Below are 18,711 nucleotides of genomic sequence, written 5' to 3'. Positions count from 1 at the left end.
GAAACGACTAGTAACATTGTAATAATTAAATAATTCAAACAAATTTGATTTTGAGGTCATCGTGCAGCTTCTAGTGAGTTACATAGCGATAAGCATTGGTAATTAATTAGAAAACTTTGTTTTGGGTGAGCTAGATTACTAGTTGGTTTGTATTTTTAGCGCAACCCTACATTTGCACATCATAGGTCCAAATCGGCTTTATGATTGACTAATAAAGGAATGTTTTTGATTTTAGGTCAAGATGAGAGTATTTTCTGACTATTCAATATCTTCTTGACTTTGTTAGACATGATTTATACGAAACTTTTAAAAAAGTTTACTGAAAAGTTTTTACATATAGCATGAAGAGAGTGAAATCACATACAGAGAAATATGAACGAAACGTTGACAGAATTTTTTAGGTTTTTTCTGATTATAAATAGTTTGAAATTAGCTAATTTCACGTTGATTAAATTATACAATTTCATGTAATAGACAAATTAATATATGTGAACACATAAGCGAACCAAAAAAAGTTGCATGGCATTGTTTAAGCATAAATTGATTGACAATGAGTTTAATTGTATGAAAGTGATATAATTCAGCTAAACGTTATTTTTTGTATTGTCGAAATTCAATAGAAGCCTTCAGTAAACTGAACCAGATGTATTGGCTCATAGGGCGTGAATGGCATCCAATTATCTTTGGATAATAATATATTGCTGTATTAGTCAATTATTAAGCCCAGATGGGTATATGGTATCGAACTGTGGGGTACTACTATCTAATCCAACATAGCCATCCTTCAGAGATTTTAAAATATTCTGCCAGTAACAACCGAATTCAACGTGATGTCCTTCTGGAAACCATAGCGAGTGTATTACGAAAGCTAGTGTAAAGTACTCTGGTGTAAGAGTGTCAGTACACCCGAATGCACTGGCCAAAAAATTAAATGTGCGCGATGTTACTGAAGTGCGGAAGTTAAAACAATCACTACCATTCCAACTGATTAATAGGCACATAAAATAGTTTTTAGAATAACATATTCATAGCAATTAAATTAAGTATAATACTAGTTTATAAGTTTCTACATATCACTTATTGCAGTGAACTTCTACAAGTCATTGTATAACATAAATCTGATCAAAGACTTATTACCAAAAAAAAACTGAATAACTAACAAAATACACATTTTGAACAGAATAATTTTTCATTCAAAATTGTGAATTGATTTTCGATTTTTTAAAATTTTATTATACAGTTTCCTTTTACCAATAAAATGGTCGAAGTCCGAGTTTATGACAATATTTTACTTTGTTTCCAGATTGGTGGAGCTGCAACATCTTCCTTGGACGAACCACTGCATTTTACGGGTGCTACAATCTGGAAGATGTAAGGAACATATGTCGAGGGTGAGCGTGGAAACCATTACCAGATTATCTTATTTGCTTCAACGGGCTCTCGTTCGTATGGGTCGCGAGACGCAGAGGTTGTCATCTACATTAGGAATATGTACAAAACATGATATTATGGTAAGTTTGACTTTTGAAGTCACGGTGATTGTTAGATACGAAACACGTTTTTACACGAAAAATTTTAGGTATACATTTTATTTTATGCCATATTTTCTATATCCTGCATTTTCATTTGTGTGCAATTTGTTTTTCAATATCGCCACATCTGCTAATTGGCAAACTACAAATAATCTGGTTATCTAACTAATGAAAACTAATGATCCGACATCAGTCAAATTTATATATGCATCTTTTGACAATTAGAGCTAACTAAGAAACATATGGATTTAATTCTAGTGGCGCTATCTATATGTCAGGTTGGGGACTTTTAAATTGATCTATTATAACTAAATAGAAAAAGTTATAGAATGCAACTTTTATCGGTTTTTCTCATTCGATACATTTTAATTCTAGCCATTAATAATAATATTTAATTGTATTAATATAATTCCATCACCTTAACGACGTTTATTTACGAAGAACGACTATCCTAATCATCTTTTATTGCAACTGAATAGAATGGCAATGAGGAATCGGCGTGATATATGAAGGTTTGACCCCGAAAACTTTCCCCATAAATAGGATTATATTTATACCTGCAACTTTCCAACAACCGGCCAAGGATTGGGCCGAAACTTTCGCGCAGAAATGCAATTTATTTCGTTTTATTATTGAATGGCGCTCGGAAAACTAAACTTCGCGATCTTTTATTTCGCAGCTTCTTTTATCGCTTAGGAAATGTCAACGTAAAGTTCTTAATGTTTCAGATATCGTTTAGGATAGTGTTGTGTCCCCCTCTGGCCGACTCCTGTATAAAGGCTTGCTTGAGAGCGGCGGCTATGTTGGCTGTATCTGGTGACTGTACATTGAAGCAAAGCAAATCCTCCAGAGCCGGACTGCAACTGCAGGTGGGAAGATTTCATCGATGGATGGCTGACGTCAATTTAGCTAGATTTATTCACGAGTAAGTTTTACATCAATAACATAAGCATACACGGTTTTTGATAGTTCACAGCTCGTTTTTTAAAATTGGTTCTAACTAGCGTTGGGAACAATCTACTGAAACCAGTCGAAAAAGTCGATAGTCCCAAAGCAGTTGAAACAGTCGATAGTCAAAAAATTAGCGACTGAAACTAGTAATTACTATTTTCAATTAAATACACGGTTCGACTTTTTTGATTAAATCGTGATGTTAGACGAAGATCTACGAACCCTCTCCTGTATAAATTGTGAGAGAGGAAGGGACAGAGATAATTGCTTGGAGCAGTTAATTTTATATGTCTTATATTATCAAACGGTAGTATAAGCGAGACGGAGATGTACATATTCCTTCACTTACTAACTTTAAAAAAGAAAAGGAAAAAATTAATTACTGAATACTATTAACATGCAATTAAAAATATCATATTAAATGAAATAGAATTAGTTTTATATTTGAATGTTCTGTGAATCTCTAAAAAGGAATGTAATTTTTTTATGGAGTGGAATAATTCCCCATAAATGTTTTATCGTATTTTAATATGTTAATTGCTATTTTAAATAATGTACTATAATAAATATGGACAATACAACAGAACTTAAACAAAAGCTAAAAATGACAGATGTAAAATAACTATAAACACTAAATAAAAATTAAATATATAACTAATCATAGAAAAAAAGAATAATCCATGTCATCCATGTCATAATTAAAAATGATCGCACAATAACTACTAGAGCTTTTTAAAATAAAGTAAATGCTTTATTTAATATTAATTATTGAATAATATACAATATAATTTTATTTACAAGCAAACTACCAAAAAAATCTTAAAATTATATAAATTAACAGGTAAATTAAGAAGTCCCCGGCTTACCATAGTAAAACACATTTTTTGGCGAAATTAGTTTTTTTTTATTCAACATAATTCCCTTCAAAGGTGATGCACTGATTATAGCGACCATCCAACTTTTCGCTACTATTTTTTCCCTTGTTTCAAAATAGGCCTCAGTTTCGGCGATCACCTCTTCATTCGACTAAAATGTCTTCCCAGCGAGCATAGTTTTGGGATCTGAGAACAGGAAATAGTCGCAAGGGCCATATATGGAGAATACGGTGGATGAGGAAGCAATTCGAAGCCCAATTCTTGGATTTTTGCCATCGTTTTCAGTGACTTGTGACACGGTGTATTATCTTGGTGAAGCAACACTTTCTTTTTCTTCAAATACGGCCGTTTTTCGGCGATTTTGTCCTTCAAACCGTCTATAGCGTTATGTAATAATCACTGTTGATGGTCCTTCCTTTTTCAAGGTAGTCAATGAAAATTATTCCATGCGCATCCCAAAATATAGACGCCATAACCTTGCCAGCCGACTGTTGCGTTTTCTCACGCTTTGGAGTGGGTTTATCGTGTGCAGGCCAGTCGGATGACTGTCGATTGGACTTCGGAGTGAAATCAGGGAGCCATGTTTCTTTCACTGTCACATATTGACACAAAAACTTTGGTTTATTACGTTTGATCATCTTCAAACACTGCTCGAGATCATCAACTAGTCGTTATTTTTGGTTAAAAGTGAGCTCGCGCGACACCCACTTTGTATAGAGCTTCCTCATACTGAAATATTCGTGAATCACATGATGTACATGTTCAGTTGATATCTTTGGAGTGTCTGTTATTTCATTCCATTTCAATTGAGGGTCATTTAAAATTATTTAGTGGATTTTTTAAATGCTTTTGTTGGTTACAACCTCTTTTGGGCGTCCACTGCGTTCAGCGTCTTCGGTGCTTATTTCACCACGTCTAAACATAGCAATTTGCTTCAATTGTATTTTTTCCCTTTAAAAAGCAAAATTTTAACAACACGCGAAGTTCCTTTTTGTTAATTTTTTTCACAATAACAAAAGTTGCTTCACTCAAAGTCCTATAATTCACAAACTAATGATCCGACAGCTGAAAAAAAAATACACAGGCACCTTCTAAGGGTTACGGCTAACTAGAAAACATATGGATTTAACTCTAGTAGCGCTATCTATGTGTCAAGCTGGAGACTTTTCAATTGACTTGTTATATTGTTTCTTTAACACTATTACAGTTCAAACTAAACTTATTATGTGCATATGTGTAAGCCATATTACATTTATTTTCTTATACAAAATATCTAATGCAAGACTTCTTGTACAACAATGCGAACATGTTGGATCGTTATTATTCCTCTACACTCTGGCACATAGTTGCGAAACAGCAAAACATAGACGAAATACGTTAAATGTCAGCCCGTTGTTTAAAACAACCGACCGTCTCTAGAAGTTTTCTAATTAGAATGGATTTGGAAGAAAGCTACACTTTTTTGTTGGTAATAATTAAATTTCGAAATACATTCTGTAACACGAGTTGTCGTTCGACCTTCGTAGAGTAAAGACGTGTTTGGAGCGACGGTCAGTGTAATAAATTTGAAAGTGTACTACCTGTGCCACAAATGCGATTTTAAAAAACAAGTAAAAACCGTGACGACAATAACAGTGTTAAAACTGCGCGTTAAATGTTTAGTGAAAATGTGTTTAAAACGATGGTCACTGCAATAAAGTAACAAAGGTAAAATTTTGGGGGCTGTTAAGGGTCGGAGGTGCATCATCTGTACCACAAATGCGGCGTTATAACGGTTCTGAAACAAATACCGGTACTGAAATTTTTGTAAAAACGTGAATTAAACTATTCATTAAATAAAAATGATTAATAGAGAGAACCAGAGACTAAATGAGATGGAAACACAATCCTCAACGTCAGGTGAAGCTTATCTGGCACAACAGAATCAAATCTTTTGTCAAGAAAACCATAAGAGAACGCAAAATGAGCAAGCTCTCTATAATGCGTATATTAACGAAAAAACAGCCCGACGGAATCTGGAAATTGCACTAACAAATATGCAAAAACAATTAGATGCACTACAACTCCTAATAAAAAACCAAAACACATACAATCCAACTAGCATTCCCGTAGTGAACCAGTGCACTGAAAACAAATTGCCTGTAAACTATGAAACAGACGAGGAAGAATTGCAAAAAGAAGTAGGCTGGATAACAGTTAAAAGAAATAAGAAACGAAAAGCAAACTACACACCTGAAGCTTCACCACAACAACCAAAAACCATTAAAGCACAAGAATTGAATAAAGAAATAAAAGTGCCGAGACCACCTCCAATTATAGTAAGTAATGTCACAGACTTTGACTTGCTATATGAAACAATGAAAACAAATAATATACTATTTAGAGCAACAACATTAAACAATGGACAAATCAAATTAAACGCCGAATGTCGTAAAACTTTTACGAAAATTGCTGAGTGCTTGGAATTCCTAAAATTACAATGGCACTCGTATGAAGATAAGCAAACCAGAGACATTAAAGTAATGGCAAGAGGGCTTCCACCGACAGCTAAAACTACTAAAATAGTGGAAGAGTTAATAAAAAATGGACTTAAATGTACTGACGTCACAAATATCCTGAAAAAAGAACGAAATAAAAATAACAATGGAGAAATAGTTGTCCAGAAGAAGCCTTTACCACTGTTTATGTTATCATTCCAACATAACACGGACATAAAAGCAATTTATGAAATTAAACAAATTCTAGGAGTCGAAGTAAAAATAGAACCTCTTAGAAAGGCAAATCTTGTGCCACAGTGCAAGAGATGCCAATTACATGGACACACACAAAAATTCTGTAAAAGGGAACCAAGGTGTGTAAAATGCTCAGGAAAACACATCACGGGAGAATGCAAAAAACCCAAAGGAACAAAAGTGAAATGTGCGAATTGCAATGAAGCGCATCCAGCAAGCTACAGAGGATGCGTAGTTGCGAAAACATTCCAAGAGAGAAGAAATAAAATCAGTCAGGCTAAAGAGCAAAAAACAGTGACTCAAAATAAACAACCAAAAATGTACAACGAAATCAACGATGAAATGACCTATGCTCAAAGCATAAACCAAACCGCTCAAAAAGAAACAAAAAAAGAAGACGTTACAACCAACGAACTGCTATTGAAACTTATAGCAAAGCTGGACAACCAGGAAAAGATTATTGAATCGTTTTCTGAAAGATTACTTAAACTCGAAAACAATAGGGCGGTGGCCTCAAGAACTAAAAATGGCAAGTAAAGACATCCGCATCGCAATTTGGAATGCTAATGGGATTCAGAAACATCACGCTGACCTACAAGTATTCCTAGAATTGCAAAAAATAGATATTTGCTTAATATCTGAAACCCATTTGACAAAGGAATCCTTTATTAAATTTAGAGGATATTACTTTTACCACACCATTCATCCAGCTAACACAGCAAGAGGAGGAAGTGCAATAATAATAAAAAATAATATATGCCATCATCAAGAACCCGGACTCAGTTTAGCAGAAAATCAGGTAACGGCAGTAACTGTTATATCTAGCAAATACAGGGTTACATTAGCTTCCATATATAGCCCTCCAAGATACAACCAAAAAAAAGAAAATTACTTGAATGTTCTAAACAACCTAGGAGAAAAATTTATAATCGGTGGTGATTTCAATGCTAAAAATACAAGATGGGGATCTAGAATGACGACAACTAAAGGTAATGAATTACATAAAGCAGCTGCTGAGCTAGGGTGCAGTTACATGTCGACAGGAAAACCAACTTATTGGCCTACCGATCCAGAGAAAACTCCAGACCTGTTAGACTTCTTTATAGCTAGAAACATAACCACTAACTACATGGAAGTTGAAGAAAATTTTGACTTAAGTTCAGATCACACACCTGTGATTTTGACGCTGAGTGAAAACATTATAAGAAAACAACAAAATCCAACATTAACCAACAAGAGGACAGACTGGGAAGGATTTGTTGAAGAAATAAACAATCGAATTCAACTAAATGTTCCCCTTAAGACAGAAGACCAATTAAATTATGAAACCGAAAAATTCGTTGCAGACATCCAACAGGCTGCTTGGAATAACACTCCAGAAATTAAAACTTCAACCAAAGGAATAAATTACCCGAAAGAAATCAAGGAAATGGTAGCTGAAAAACGAAAACTACGGAAAAAATGGCAGCAAAATAGAACACCTGAAAATAAGAATATCTTAAACAACATAACACAAAGGTTGAAGAGGGAAATTTTGGAAATTAAAAACAATTCCATAAATAACTATCTACGAAATTTAACAGATGACAAGAACACAGACTACTCGCTCTGGAAAGCCACTAAATACCTAAAACGATCCTGTCTACATAGTCCTCCGATAAGAAACATGCATGGAAGTTGGGCACGCAGCAACCTGGAGAAAGCAGAAGCATTCGCTGACCATTTAGAGAAAACTTTCAAACCAAACGAAAGTGAAATTGAACATACTTTACCGGACATAGACGGCGAAAATTCGACAATTCAATTAACAACTCCGAAAGAAGTCACCAACGTTATTAAAACTAACATCAAGCCAAATAAATCACCAGGCTATGATTTAATAACAGGGCAATTGCTGCACAATCTGCCAAGAAAGGGTATTATAAAGCTCACTAACTTAATCAATGCAGCATTTCGACTGAAATATGTCCCAGACGTTTGGAAAATGGCTGAAATAATAATGGTTCCAAAACCTGGAAAATCACCAAATGATATAAAAGCTTATCGACCTATCTCACTGTTACCGATGATAGCTAAGGTATTTGAAAAGCTCCTCTTGAAAAGATTAAAACCAATTATAGAGAGAAAAAACCTAATACCAACACACCAGTTTGGGTTTATTACCAAACATTCAACGATTGATCAAGTGCATAGAATAACAGATGTTATTGAAAAAGCCTATGAAGATAATAAAGTATGCTCAGCTGTATTCTTAGATGTAGCACAAGCTTTCGACAAGGTATGGCACAAAGGCCTCGTCCATAAGCTACAGAAAATATTACCGAAGCAACACACCGAACTATTAAAATCTTACATCACAGCCAGAATGTTTAGAGTGAAACAAGAGGAAGCTTACTCTACAATAAAAGAAGCTAAAGCAGGTGTACCACAAGGAAGTGTACTGGGGCCAATTCTGTACCTACTTTATACATGTGATATACCACAAATCGAAAACATTACAATGGCTACATTTGCTGATGATACTGCTATTCTTGCTGTCGGAAACAATAGCGAAGAAGCAACCCGAAAACTACAACAGGCTACTGACGCTATAAATAAATGGACCCAAATCTGGAAAATACAAATTAACCAAAACAAATCTGTGCATGTTCAATTCACCTATAAACAGGCCGCGCTTACACCATTGACCATAAACCACACTGTCATACCATACAGCAATAATGCTAAGTATCTCGGAATGACACTTGATGCAAAACTACGGTGGAAGGAACATGTCAAAAAGAAAAGAAAAGAACTTGAGTTAAAATATAGAAAAATGTATTGGCTAATTGGAAGAAAATCTCAATTAACTATACATAATAAATTACTTCTATATAAACAAATATTAAAACCTATATGGACATACGGAATACAATTATGGGGATGTTCCGCAAAAAGCAACATAAATCTAATACAAGTTTTCCAGAACAAAGTCCTAAGAAGCATCGTAGGTGCACCCAGATATTACCGGACCATTTATTTACATCGAGATCTTCAGATACCGACTGTCAATCAAGAAATTAAAAGAATTGCAAAGAGACATGAGGAGAGACTTCACTCTCATGTTAATTTCGAAGTATTACAACTCTTGGACAACACCAAAACCGGACGCAGACTCAAAAGGACCAAACCATTTGAACTTGTGTAGTGTGTTGTAGTGTAGTGCAGTGAGGTGCATTAGAAAAAAACTCAAAGTGTTAAAACAATTATTATTATGTTAGAGACTATGTAGGACTGATGAGTCCTATTAGATATATACCTAGATTTAAGCTATTATAAGGACAAATTGTAGGTTAGTCGGCAACGACTAGTAACAATGTATATAATTATAAAAAAAAAAAAAAAAAAAAAATTCTGTAACACTATCTGATACTGCTATATGTCTGATTCGACGTTGAGAGAATGTTGGAGTGAACAGACGGTTTTCAATGTTTTTTCAAGTATCAACCATTCGGATTCGGAAATTTGTAATCAGCTTTTACTACTGCATTATTTTTAGTCGGTTGCGGATATTTCTATTCAAAACTTTCTGTGTTCGAATCTGAAAATTGTTCAGGTGGATATAAGTATAGTTATTGTTTATGCATTTCATTGAACAAATAATCTATAAGGTCGGCGAAGAAGCGTTTTCTGTTAAATTGTTTTAAATCCCAACTGTGATAATGAAATATATATATTTTTAAAGGAGTAGGTAGTTTAGGGATGTCACACGCGGAGAAAAATATCGATATATCGATTTCGATATTTAAAAAAGGAAGTGGAGAACAAAAAATAACGGCAAACCTCAACAAAATATCGATATTTCTTTTTAACAATATATATATTCTTTCACGTTTGCCCTACTTTTTTACGCAAAATCGTTTTGATAACCAGAGAGAGAATATCGAAAAATATAAGTTAAAAAATATCGATAATTTTTCAGTATCCTTATTTTAGTCCAGAAATTAAAAAAAAATCGATTTTTAAGTATTAAATTATATATTAGTATTATATTATATTATAACTTTAACCCTTGTAGAATATACCCTTAAGAGGATTTTTTAAAATTTTAATTATTTTAGGAGATATAGCTGTTTTAGTGACTAGACGTCTAAACACTAAATTCTTAAGGCAGCCGGCTTCGTGGACGCTGTGGCCAAGCCGACAGGACGGCCCTCCTACTGTTTGTGATTGTAATTGTAAATGTCTTTATAGGCAACAGTGGAAAATCCGACGAGGAATAACCATCCCAGTCACGCCAGTTAGCTTGGTTTTACACATAGCTTACATACACTAACTCAAAGAGTTTTGGTCTATTGAATTTCTGGATGAGTCCACCATTGCTGAGTAGTTGTAGTACTTCAACGTTATTTTTAAACCGTTTAATTTCTTCGCTGACCGTTGGTACCTTTAAGTCCCTGCGGATGTCATTTCTAATATGCTATGGGGAGTGGATAATGTTCCGAAGAACGTTGCTTTGATTGTTTTGAAGTTTGTCAGCACCGGCTTCAAAACTTTTATATAATAACGATTTGTTGTCCCTTTGGTTATCATTATCCTTTTAACGGACTGACTTGGTTCGGTTTTTCACCTAAAAGTCTCAGAAGATCTAGAATGACGTAATTATATCATAAAACTGGGGATAGGATCTGTATAGATAGGATGGAAAATATAAAAAATAAACAAATGATGAATAATAATAAACTAATTAAATCGATAGACTTATACATTAACGATGATATGTCTAAGGAATGTAGATACAAGGAATTATAAGAAGAGAATGAAAATAGGTAGAAGGTTAAAACTGCAAAGATAGATTGAAATAATGATAACAGCTGTGGACATGGAATATAAAAATATATAGGTTAAAGAGAGACAACAGGAGAACAGGAGAGATATATAAAACAGTTTTAGGGTAAATGATGTGGCTCGGTGAATGGAGGTAAAAAGAAATGAAACAGTGGTGTTTACATTGTGACCGTTATTTATTGGGAATATAAAAAAATGTGAAAAATACAAATGATAAAACGGATGGCAGCGGAGTTACCTGGTGACGAGGCTTGGGCAGTCGATGGTGGCACGTCTAAACCAAACGAGGGTTGAGCACTGAATCACCGAAATACCCTGCAATAACATCCCGGATAAACGTCTCGGGGTTGCCGCCAGCTATTCATTGTCGGGTTCTAGTTGGCGCTGCTGGCACCCCGCCCGTGTTCAACATCTGGGATTATATTTCTGGGTATTTTGTAGACCGTTATTCCACGATGTAAAATTCGACATGCCTCGAGGTCGCTACACAGTTAATGTTGAGAAATGGAGAGTGTGGAGACAAGAGGAAGCAAGCATTTAAGATGGCAGATGGGATTCCGTCGAAAAGTCACCAATATCAAAGATTCTTTTTAGAACCAAACGCTGATGGAAATCGGGATATACGAGGGTGGTGCAAATGTGATGAAGGCAAACGCTGTAGAAACGTTTTTGAAGGTCGTGGCTCAAGTATGTGATAATTGGGTTCCTTACGAACCATATGGCATAGTTTTCGTCGGGAGCGGATGTTTCAGGTGCCTGCTACGACCAAAAGTAAACGTCAAGTGTCAACCGCCGTAGCGCAACGTATTGTCATTCGTTTGTGTGGAAAGGTGTTAAAAAGACCGACATTTTTCTGCGTTTGCGAAATCAGTTTAGTAGTGAGTCTTTCAAGGATGGCGGCGAAACCGTTTAGAACGAGCCGCATGATCGTCGACCGCGAACCAGCATCACACCAGAAAACATTCGCCGCGTAGAACAACTCATTTTGGGGGACCGTACGATGAATGTTCGAGATATTTTGACTGAACTCGGCGTCAGTAATGATAGTTTAGAGTCTGTCATCCAGAAACACCTTCAATATCGCGAAATAACGACGCGATGTGTTCCTAAACTGCTAAACTGTGAGAAAAAATTTACGCGGTTGAAAGTTTGTCGTCGCTTGCTGACGCGATACGAGGTGAAGGGGGACGTCAATCCTCACTACAGAAGAGACATGGGTACACTATTACACTCCCGATAGCAAGATGTCGTCAAATCAAAGACAATCAGGTCCACGGGTAAGGTACTGTGTGAGGTGTTCTGGGACCGGCGGGGCGTGCATTGCGTCGATTTCCTGCACACCCAACGTACCACTAATGCTGAATACTACTCTCTCGCTTTTCGCTCGAAACGGAGGAACATTCCAAAACGAAGTGCGAATCTTCTCCAGGATAACGCGCTCCCTCATACCGCGCGTCCACGCTCGATACAATATCGGAATTAGTGTGAGAGGTACTGGAACACTCCCCCTACAGTCCGAATCTATCACCCTGCGACTACCAAATGTTTGGACCACTGAAAGAAGCCCTCGGAGGTCAAAGATGCAACACCGACGACGAGGTAGAGGAGTTCGTGCGCACATGACTGTCTGAGTTGCCCAAAGAATTCTTCGATACCGGCATCAAAAAACTTCCGGAAAGATGGACAAAATGCGTAAATAGTGAGGGGAAATACCTACAGAGTATTTGTCTCGATCATATTTGAACCACCCTCATATATATAATTAATTTTTTTAATTATGACATTTCTTTAATAGTTTTTTTCTGCTATGTTTCATATTATTAGAAACCCATCTATTCTTTCCTTATAGCCTGTACAATGTATACATTTCCAATTTTGCTAGATAAATAAATATAAACCGCCACGGTCGTGTCATGGGTACAAACAATGATAGATATTCAATGTTTTATATATTTTAGGATCTAAGGACTGTAGTTCGACTTGGGTCCAATTTACAGCTGCTCCGGGGCATTGTGTTCGTTGATTTTATTGTATAACATTTTCGGTATTTTGCACAGATTTTCGATAGTTAATTGAAATTTTCTGTGTATTTTTTGTTCCTTATGTCGTATTTACACAGAATATCAACAATATTAGGTTAAAGGCGAAATTAATTTCTATGTTTTATGGCTAATATCTTAATAACACGTTTGAAAAGTAAGAATTTATAAAATATACTAGATATCAACGTTAGGGTCATGCACTTAGTCACTTAAAAGTTATTGCGCTTTGAGAATAGATAATATAGAATGTGATCTTCAGCATATTTGCTAGTTTATTACAGAATATGAAGAAATATAACACAGGAGGATCGAACCGCTGATGGAGATATTCATAGGCTTGTTAAGTCCGCTGCATTGAGACCGTGGATGGTGATACTAAATATCTGTTGGAATTTGAAAGCAATTTCTTCTTAAGAAATTAGCTGTTTGAACTTGACCAAACTATAAATTAGCTTCATTACTGTCAGTAACAAATGTGACTTTAAAGGCGCTGTCTTTCGTCACGATAATGTTAGATGGTTAAAAATTTGGTTTCAGCAAAGGTATGTCACTTTATTCGGTTTTCCATGTGAGGGAATTACGATTTTAACAGAAAAGTGGCTAAGAAAGTTAGCGATCAAAATGACACACATATCGTCGAGAAGTATTTGAAAAAATTAAAAAAAAAACGTTAGAAAACTATTATTGCATATGCATGATGCATGATGTGTAGCGTTGCCTGTCTTGTCGATTCAGAAGTAAACACTACACGTCTCATAATTAGTGCTGTCGGGTGGATTCCTTTGAGATGATCATCAAGTCTCTATAAATATGAACTATAAATCAAGTCTAAGCGACCGGGTTTATGTAGAGAGTACTCTAAAAGAAGCCTATAATCAGGACTTGTTTGACTGCTTCTTACAGTCAAGCCTGGGGAAGGTTCTCATCTCAACCCCATCGCTGGCTGGATTAGTGTGAATTAATATCTAAACATCCTTAATAATGAAAGTCTCACTAGTATATTGCTGCTAAACATTTGAAAAACTCAATTTCTCGTTCAAATTCATTTTTTTGCAGAAATACGTAGAATTGTCATAAAGTAGTTTTGCAGATCATTGATATAATTTTACTATATTATTAAATAGGTAATTATCAATAATCATTTAATAGAATCAACCATATTTGTTTAACGGGTATAAAAAATCGAAGCTTTATGCCGGAATCTGTTTAACTTTTTGTGTAAATGTTTATTTCAGACAAATTAATTTTATCGGCACACGCCTTCCTATATATCATTATTAATATCACGCGTGTAATCGTTCAGTGTAGGGACGAACGCCCGAAGTACTCGTTTTTAATCATACGTATATTGAAAAATATTTTCTTTGTACAACGGATTGAAAAGGGATATTGAACCTTTAATAAAATAATGCCTTTTATCGAATATCTTATAATGTACTTGAAACTATTTCGTTTAATCGTAAATACAGGCACTATCAAAATAATATTAACACCTGAAATATACATAGTGTTGGAGATTAAACTTTAGTCCTAACTATTTGCTTTAATAGTCTGACGATTGTGTTAACCAGACAAGATGTTTGATGGTCCTTAAACCAAGACTAAACTTTTTTGGTTATGTGTATGAACGCATTATCATCATAGAATGATATGAATGATAATGAATCAAAGACAAACTTAGAAATCGATTTCCCCCGTATAAATTGTAGCCAAATAACAATATTTTGATGGCGGCCTCTAGAAGGTCAATATTATTGTACAATATTTAGGTCTGTGAAAAAAATTCTACTCTATGGAAGCGATATTGAAGGTTGTGCAATATATTGCTCAATTGCGAGCACATACGTACAACCATATAGCGCAAAAAAGACAAAAAATATTGAAAAAAAGCAAAAAAATATATTTTTAACAAACAAACTGAACAGACTTCAAAAAATAAATAAGAAACTCACTAAAAAGTACGAGCTAATCAAATATAGATTTTTAATCCAAAAAAACCGTTTTGAAATAAGATATGTACATAATAGTCGTTGTAATAACTAAATAAAAATGAACAAAACACTTGTTTAACCTATCTACGTATTTTATATTCTACTATACACACACAATTTAGCTTAATACCTACCTAAACCTATTTATCTCTCTTGATAAAAACACATCTTGTTTGATCCTCATAATATAACATTGACAGTATTTAGAAATATAAAAAATTTTGTATTGCCTTGCACATTATGTAATGCGGCGATAATATTAATTAAATATATTACCATTAGGATGACTATTAGAGAAAATAGAAATAATTTTTCCCAAATTATTTTTATGTGATTTAATAATATACTAGTATATAAATCTTGATATATAAAAATAATATGTATTTAGTTTGTATTGGACAGATTTAAATGCATTATAGAAAATAATGAAACAAAAATGTTGATAACCATTTCTAAGAAGATTCCAAAAAACTGATTTCTGTTTTTATAGAACTTGTTGAAATAAAAAAAGCCCAGAAAAACCTCAGGAATACATATCAAACTATATAATAAAAATATTTTATTTCAACGTTGTATATATATATATATATATATATATATATATATATATATATATATATTTTAAGTACGTAAAATAAAAATAAAATAGTAAAAACGTGTCTGTTTTTGTTAAATGATATTCGACAAATCATCATATAAAACCATAAATTCGAATAGGTAGAATTCAGCTATTCTTATTTTTGATGCCTTTTTATTTAACTTTTTGTTATGTCTCTTGATAAATACACATTTTCTGTGATCTTTTTATATAACTGAAATGTTTCTTATTGTCTTGCATATGATGTAGTAACAGTCATAATATTAACTAAATACATTAGAATTTGGATGACTATAAGAAAAAATAGAAATAATTTTCCTCAACTTATTTCTGTTATTTAATAAAATACTAGTAAATAAATCTTGATATATAAAAATAATCTGTATTTAGGTTTGTATTGGGCAGGTTCAAATGCTTTATAGAATATAATAAAATAGAAATGTTGATATCCATTTCTTAGAATACCAAAAAACTGATCTCTGTTTTTATAGAACTAGTTGAAGTAAAAAAAAATCAGACAAATCTCAGGAATACTTATCGAATTATATAATAAAAATATTTTATTTCAGCATAGTATAAATAAGTATATATTTATTTTAAGTACGTAAAATAAGTGGACGAAGATTTGAAAAAACGTGTCTGTTTTTGTTATGTGATATATGATATATCATGTAAAATCATAAATTTGAATAGGTAGAATTCAGCTATTCTTATTTTTGATGCCTTTATATTTAACTTTTTGTTATGTCTCTTGATAAATACACATTTTCTGTGATCTTCTTATATAACTGAAATGTTTCTTATTGTCTTGCATATGATGTAATAACAGTGATAATATTAACTAAATACATTAGAATTTGGATGACTATAAGAAAAAATAGAAATAATTTTTCTCAACTTATTTCTGTTATTTAATAAAATACTAGTAAATAAATCTTGATATATAAAAATAATCTGTATTTAGATTTGTATTGGGCAGGTTCAAATGCTTTATAGTATATAGTAAAACAGAAATGTTGATATCCATTTCTTAGAATACCAAAAAACTGATCTCTGTTTTTATAGAACTAGTTGAAGTAAAAAAAAATCAGACAAATCTCAGGAATACATATCGAATTATATAATAAAAATATTTTATTTCAGCATAGTATAAATAAGTATATATTTATTTTAAGTACGTAAAATAAGTGGAGGAAGGTTTGAAAAAACGTGTCTGTTTTTGTTATGTGATATATGATACATCATATAAAATCATAAATTCGAATAGGTAGAATTCAGCTATTCTTATTTTTGATGCCTTTATATTTAACTTTTTGTTATGTCTCTTGATAAATACACATTTTCTGTGATCTTCTTATATAACTGAAATGTTTCTTATTGTCTTGCATATGATGTAATAACAGTGATAATATTAATTAAATACATTACCATTAGGATGACTATTTAGACAAATAGAAATAATTTTCCTCAACTTATTTCTATGTTATTTAATGAAATACTAGTAAATAAATCTTGATATATAAAAATAATATGTATTTAGGCTTATATTGGGCAGGTTCAAATGCTTTATAGAATATAATAAAACAGAAATGTTGATATCCATTTCTTAGAATACCAAAAAACTGATCTCTGTTTTTATAGAACTAGTTGATGTAAAAAAAATCAGACAAATCTCAGGAATACATATCGAATTATATAATAAAAATATTTTATTTCAGCATAGTATAAATAAGTATATATTTATTTTAAGTACGTAAAATAAGTGGAGGAAGGTTTGAAAAAACGTGTCTGCTTTTGTTATGTGAATTATGATACATCATATAAAATCATAAATTCGAATAGGTAGAATTCAGCTATTCTCATATTTGATACGTTTATATTTAAATTTTTGTTATCTCTATTGATAAAAACATAATTTCTTTGATCTTCTTTTATAATATAGCATCCAGTGTATTTAGAAATATGAAATGTTTCTTATTGTCTTGCATATGATGTAATAGCAGGGATAACATTAATTAAATATTTTTAAGAGCGGCTTCTAAGGAATCTGTATTTTACAGACAAGTATTTGCTTCAGGTATTCCATTTTAAAAATTCCTTAGAGGAAGATGAAATGAAATTTTAAATGCCACTCGACATTTGATCATCAAAAAAATAAAAACAATAAGGAAGAAATAATTTTGGTTTTTATATTATTCAAAGTCAATTTGTTATTTTAAATTTTAAACACTGGTCTGTGAACGTCAAAATTCAATTTTTGATGTTGTTGCTAGTTTGAAGAAGTATGCCGCTGAAGCCCGTTAAATATTTTAAATAATTTACGTTGATGATGCTCTACCCTCATCGACTAATGATTTTATTTAAAATATTTAAAGGTGATGTTGATGTCAGTGGAAAATAAATAACGGGACAAAATATATGTTTATAAAAAACTTCAATTAAATGTTTTAAAATTAAAATCATCGTATATTAGGTGCTAAACATGTATTCTCATCTTTTATTTCACTTTAAATGGGTCTTTTGTGATATAATTTGACTATTATTATTTATTTGATGTCTCTGTATACATCTGCAATAACAGATCAAATCAACTTTAGTAGCTCGTAAGACACCAATACTTTATTAATATTAATATATGCAGAAAGTATTTTGCCATGAATGCATCTCGGTATATACGGACTATTTTATGCAATTTTCAGTATCATTAGATACTAGCTGACCATAGTCGTAATGATATCAAAACCTGTGAAAAATATAAACCTTACATAAAACCTAATTGTTTGAGAAATTGATTCTTTGAGAAATTTATTGTGGAACGAATCTATTCTCGAGCAAAGAGCCATCTCACCAGTTTGGTTCATGTCATCAAAAAATCTTTCATGAAAGCTTTTTATATAAAATATAGTCATTTATGCCTATGCATTCTACCTGCTAATAAAATCTTATTTAATAAATCGATGCTTCTATGTTAAACATGAAAGAACATCAACAAAGTGTTTTGGGGGCCTCAATACTTTATCTCATTTACATCAGTGATCTCTCATCAGCAACAATTTATAACGCAACTGCTACAAGTTGCTTTCTGGATTAGAAAATGGCGAATCATATTGAATGAAGTAAAATCCACACACATTGAATTCACAAATAAGAAGACGATGACACA

The 18,711-nt window shown here is 32.8% G+C and overlaps 1 protein-coding gene across 3 annotated transcripts in view; it reads left to right on the top strand.

The window, feature by feature from the left end:
• The window catches only part of LOC143205143 (ankyrin repeat and BTB/POZ domain-containing protein 2), a 99,136-nt gene that overhangs the window by 51,390 nt on the left and 29,035 nt on the right, over positions 1-18,711 (top strand). For all 3 annotated transcript variants that reach the window (XR_013007768.1, XM_076418235.1, XM_076418234.1), the window contains exons 7-8: positions 1,304-1,511; positions 2,261-2,457. Coding sequence is in view for 2 of the 3 variants with exons in the window: in XM_076418235.1 (XP_076274350.1) it covers positions 1,304-1,511; positions 2,261-2,457 (405 nt within the window). In the remaining variant the exon portion in view is untranslated. The remainder of the gene's footprint in view (positions 1-1,303; positions 1,512-2,260; positions 2,458-18,711) is intronic.

This window comes from Rhynchophorus ferrugineus, unplaced genomic scaffold (genome assembly GCF_030347505.1).
Source record: "Rhynchophorus ferrugineus isolate W39M unplaced genomic scaffold, kcgeb_rfMv2 rfM11, whole genome shotgun sequence".
NCBI classification, from domain to species: Eukaryota; Metazoa; Arthropoda; class Insecta; order Coleoptera; family Curculionidae; genus Rhynchophorus; species Rhynchophorus ferrugineus.
The sequence above is the reverse complement of the archived record's forward strand: the minus strand, read 5'-3'. Positions and strand labels throughout refer to the sequence as shown.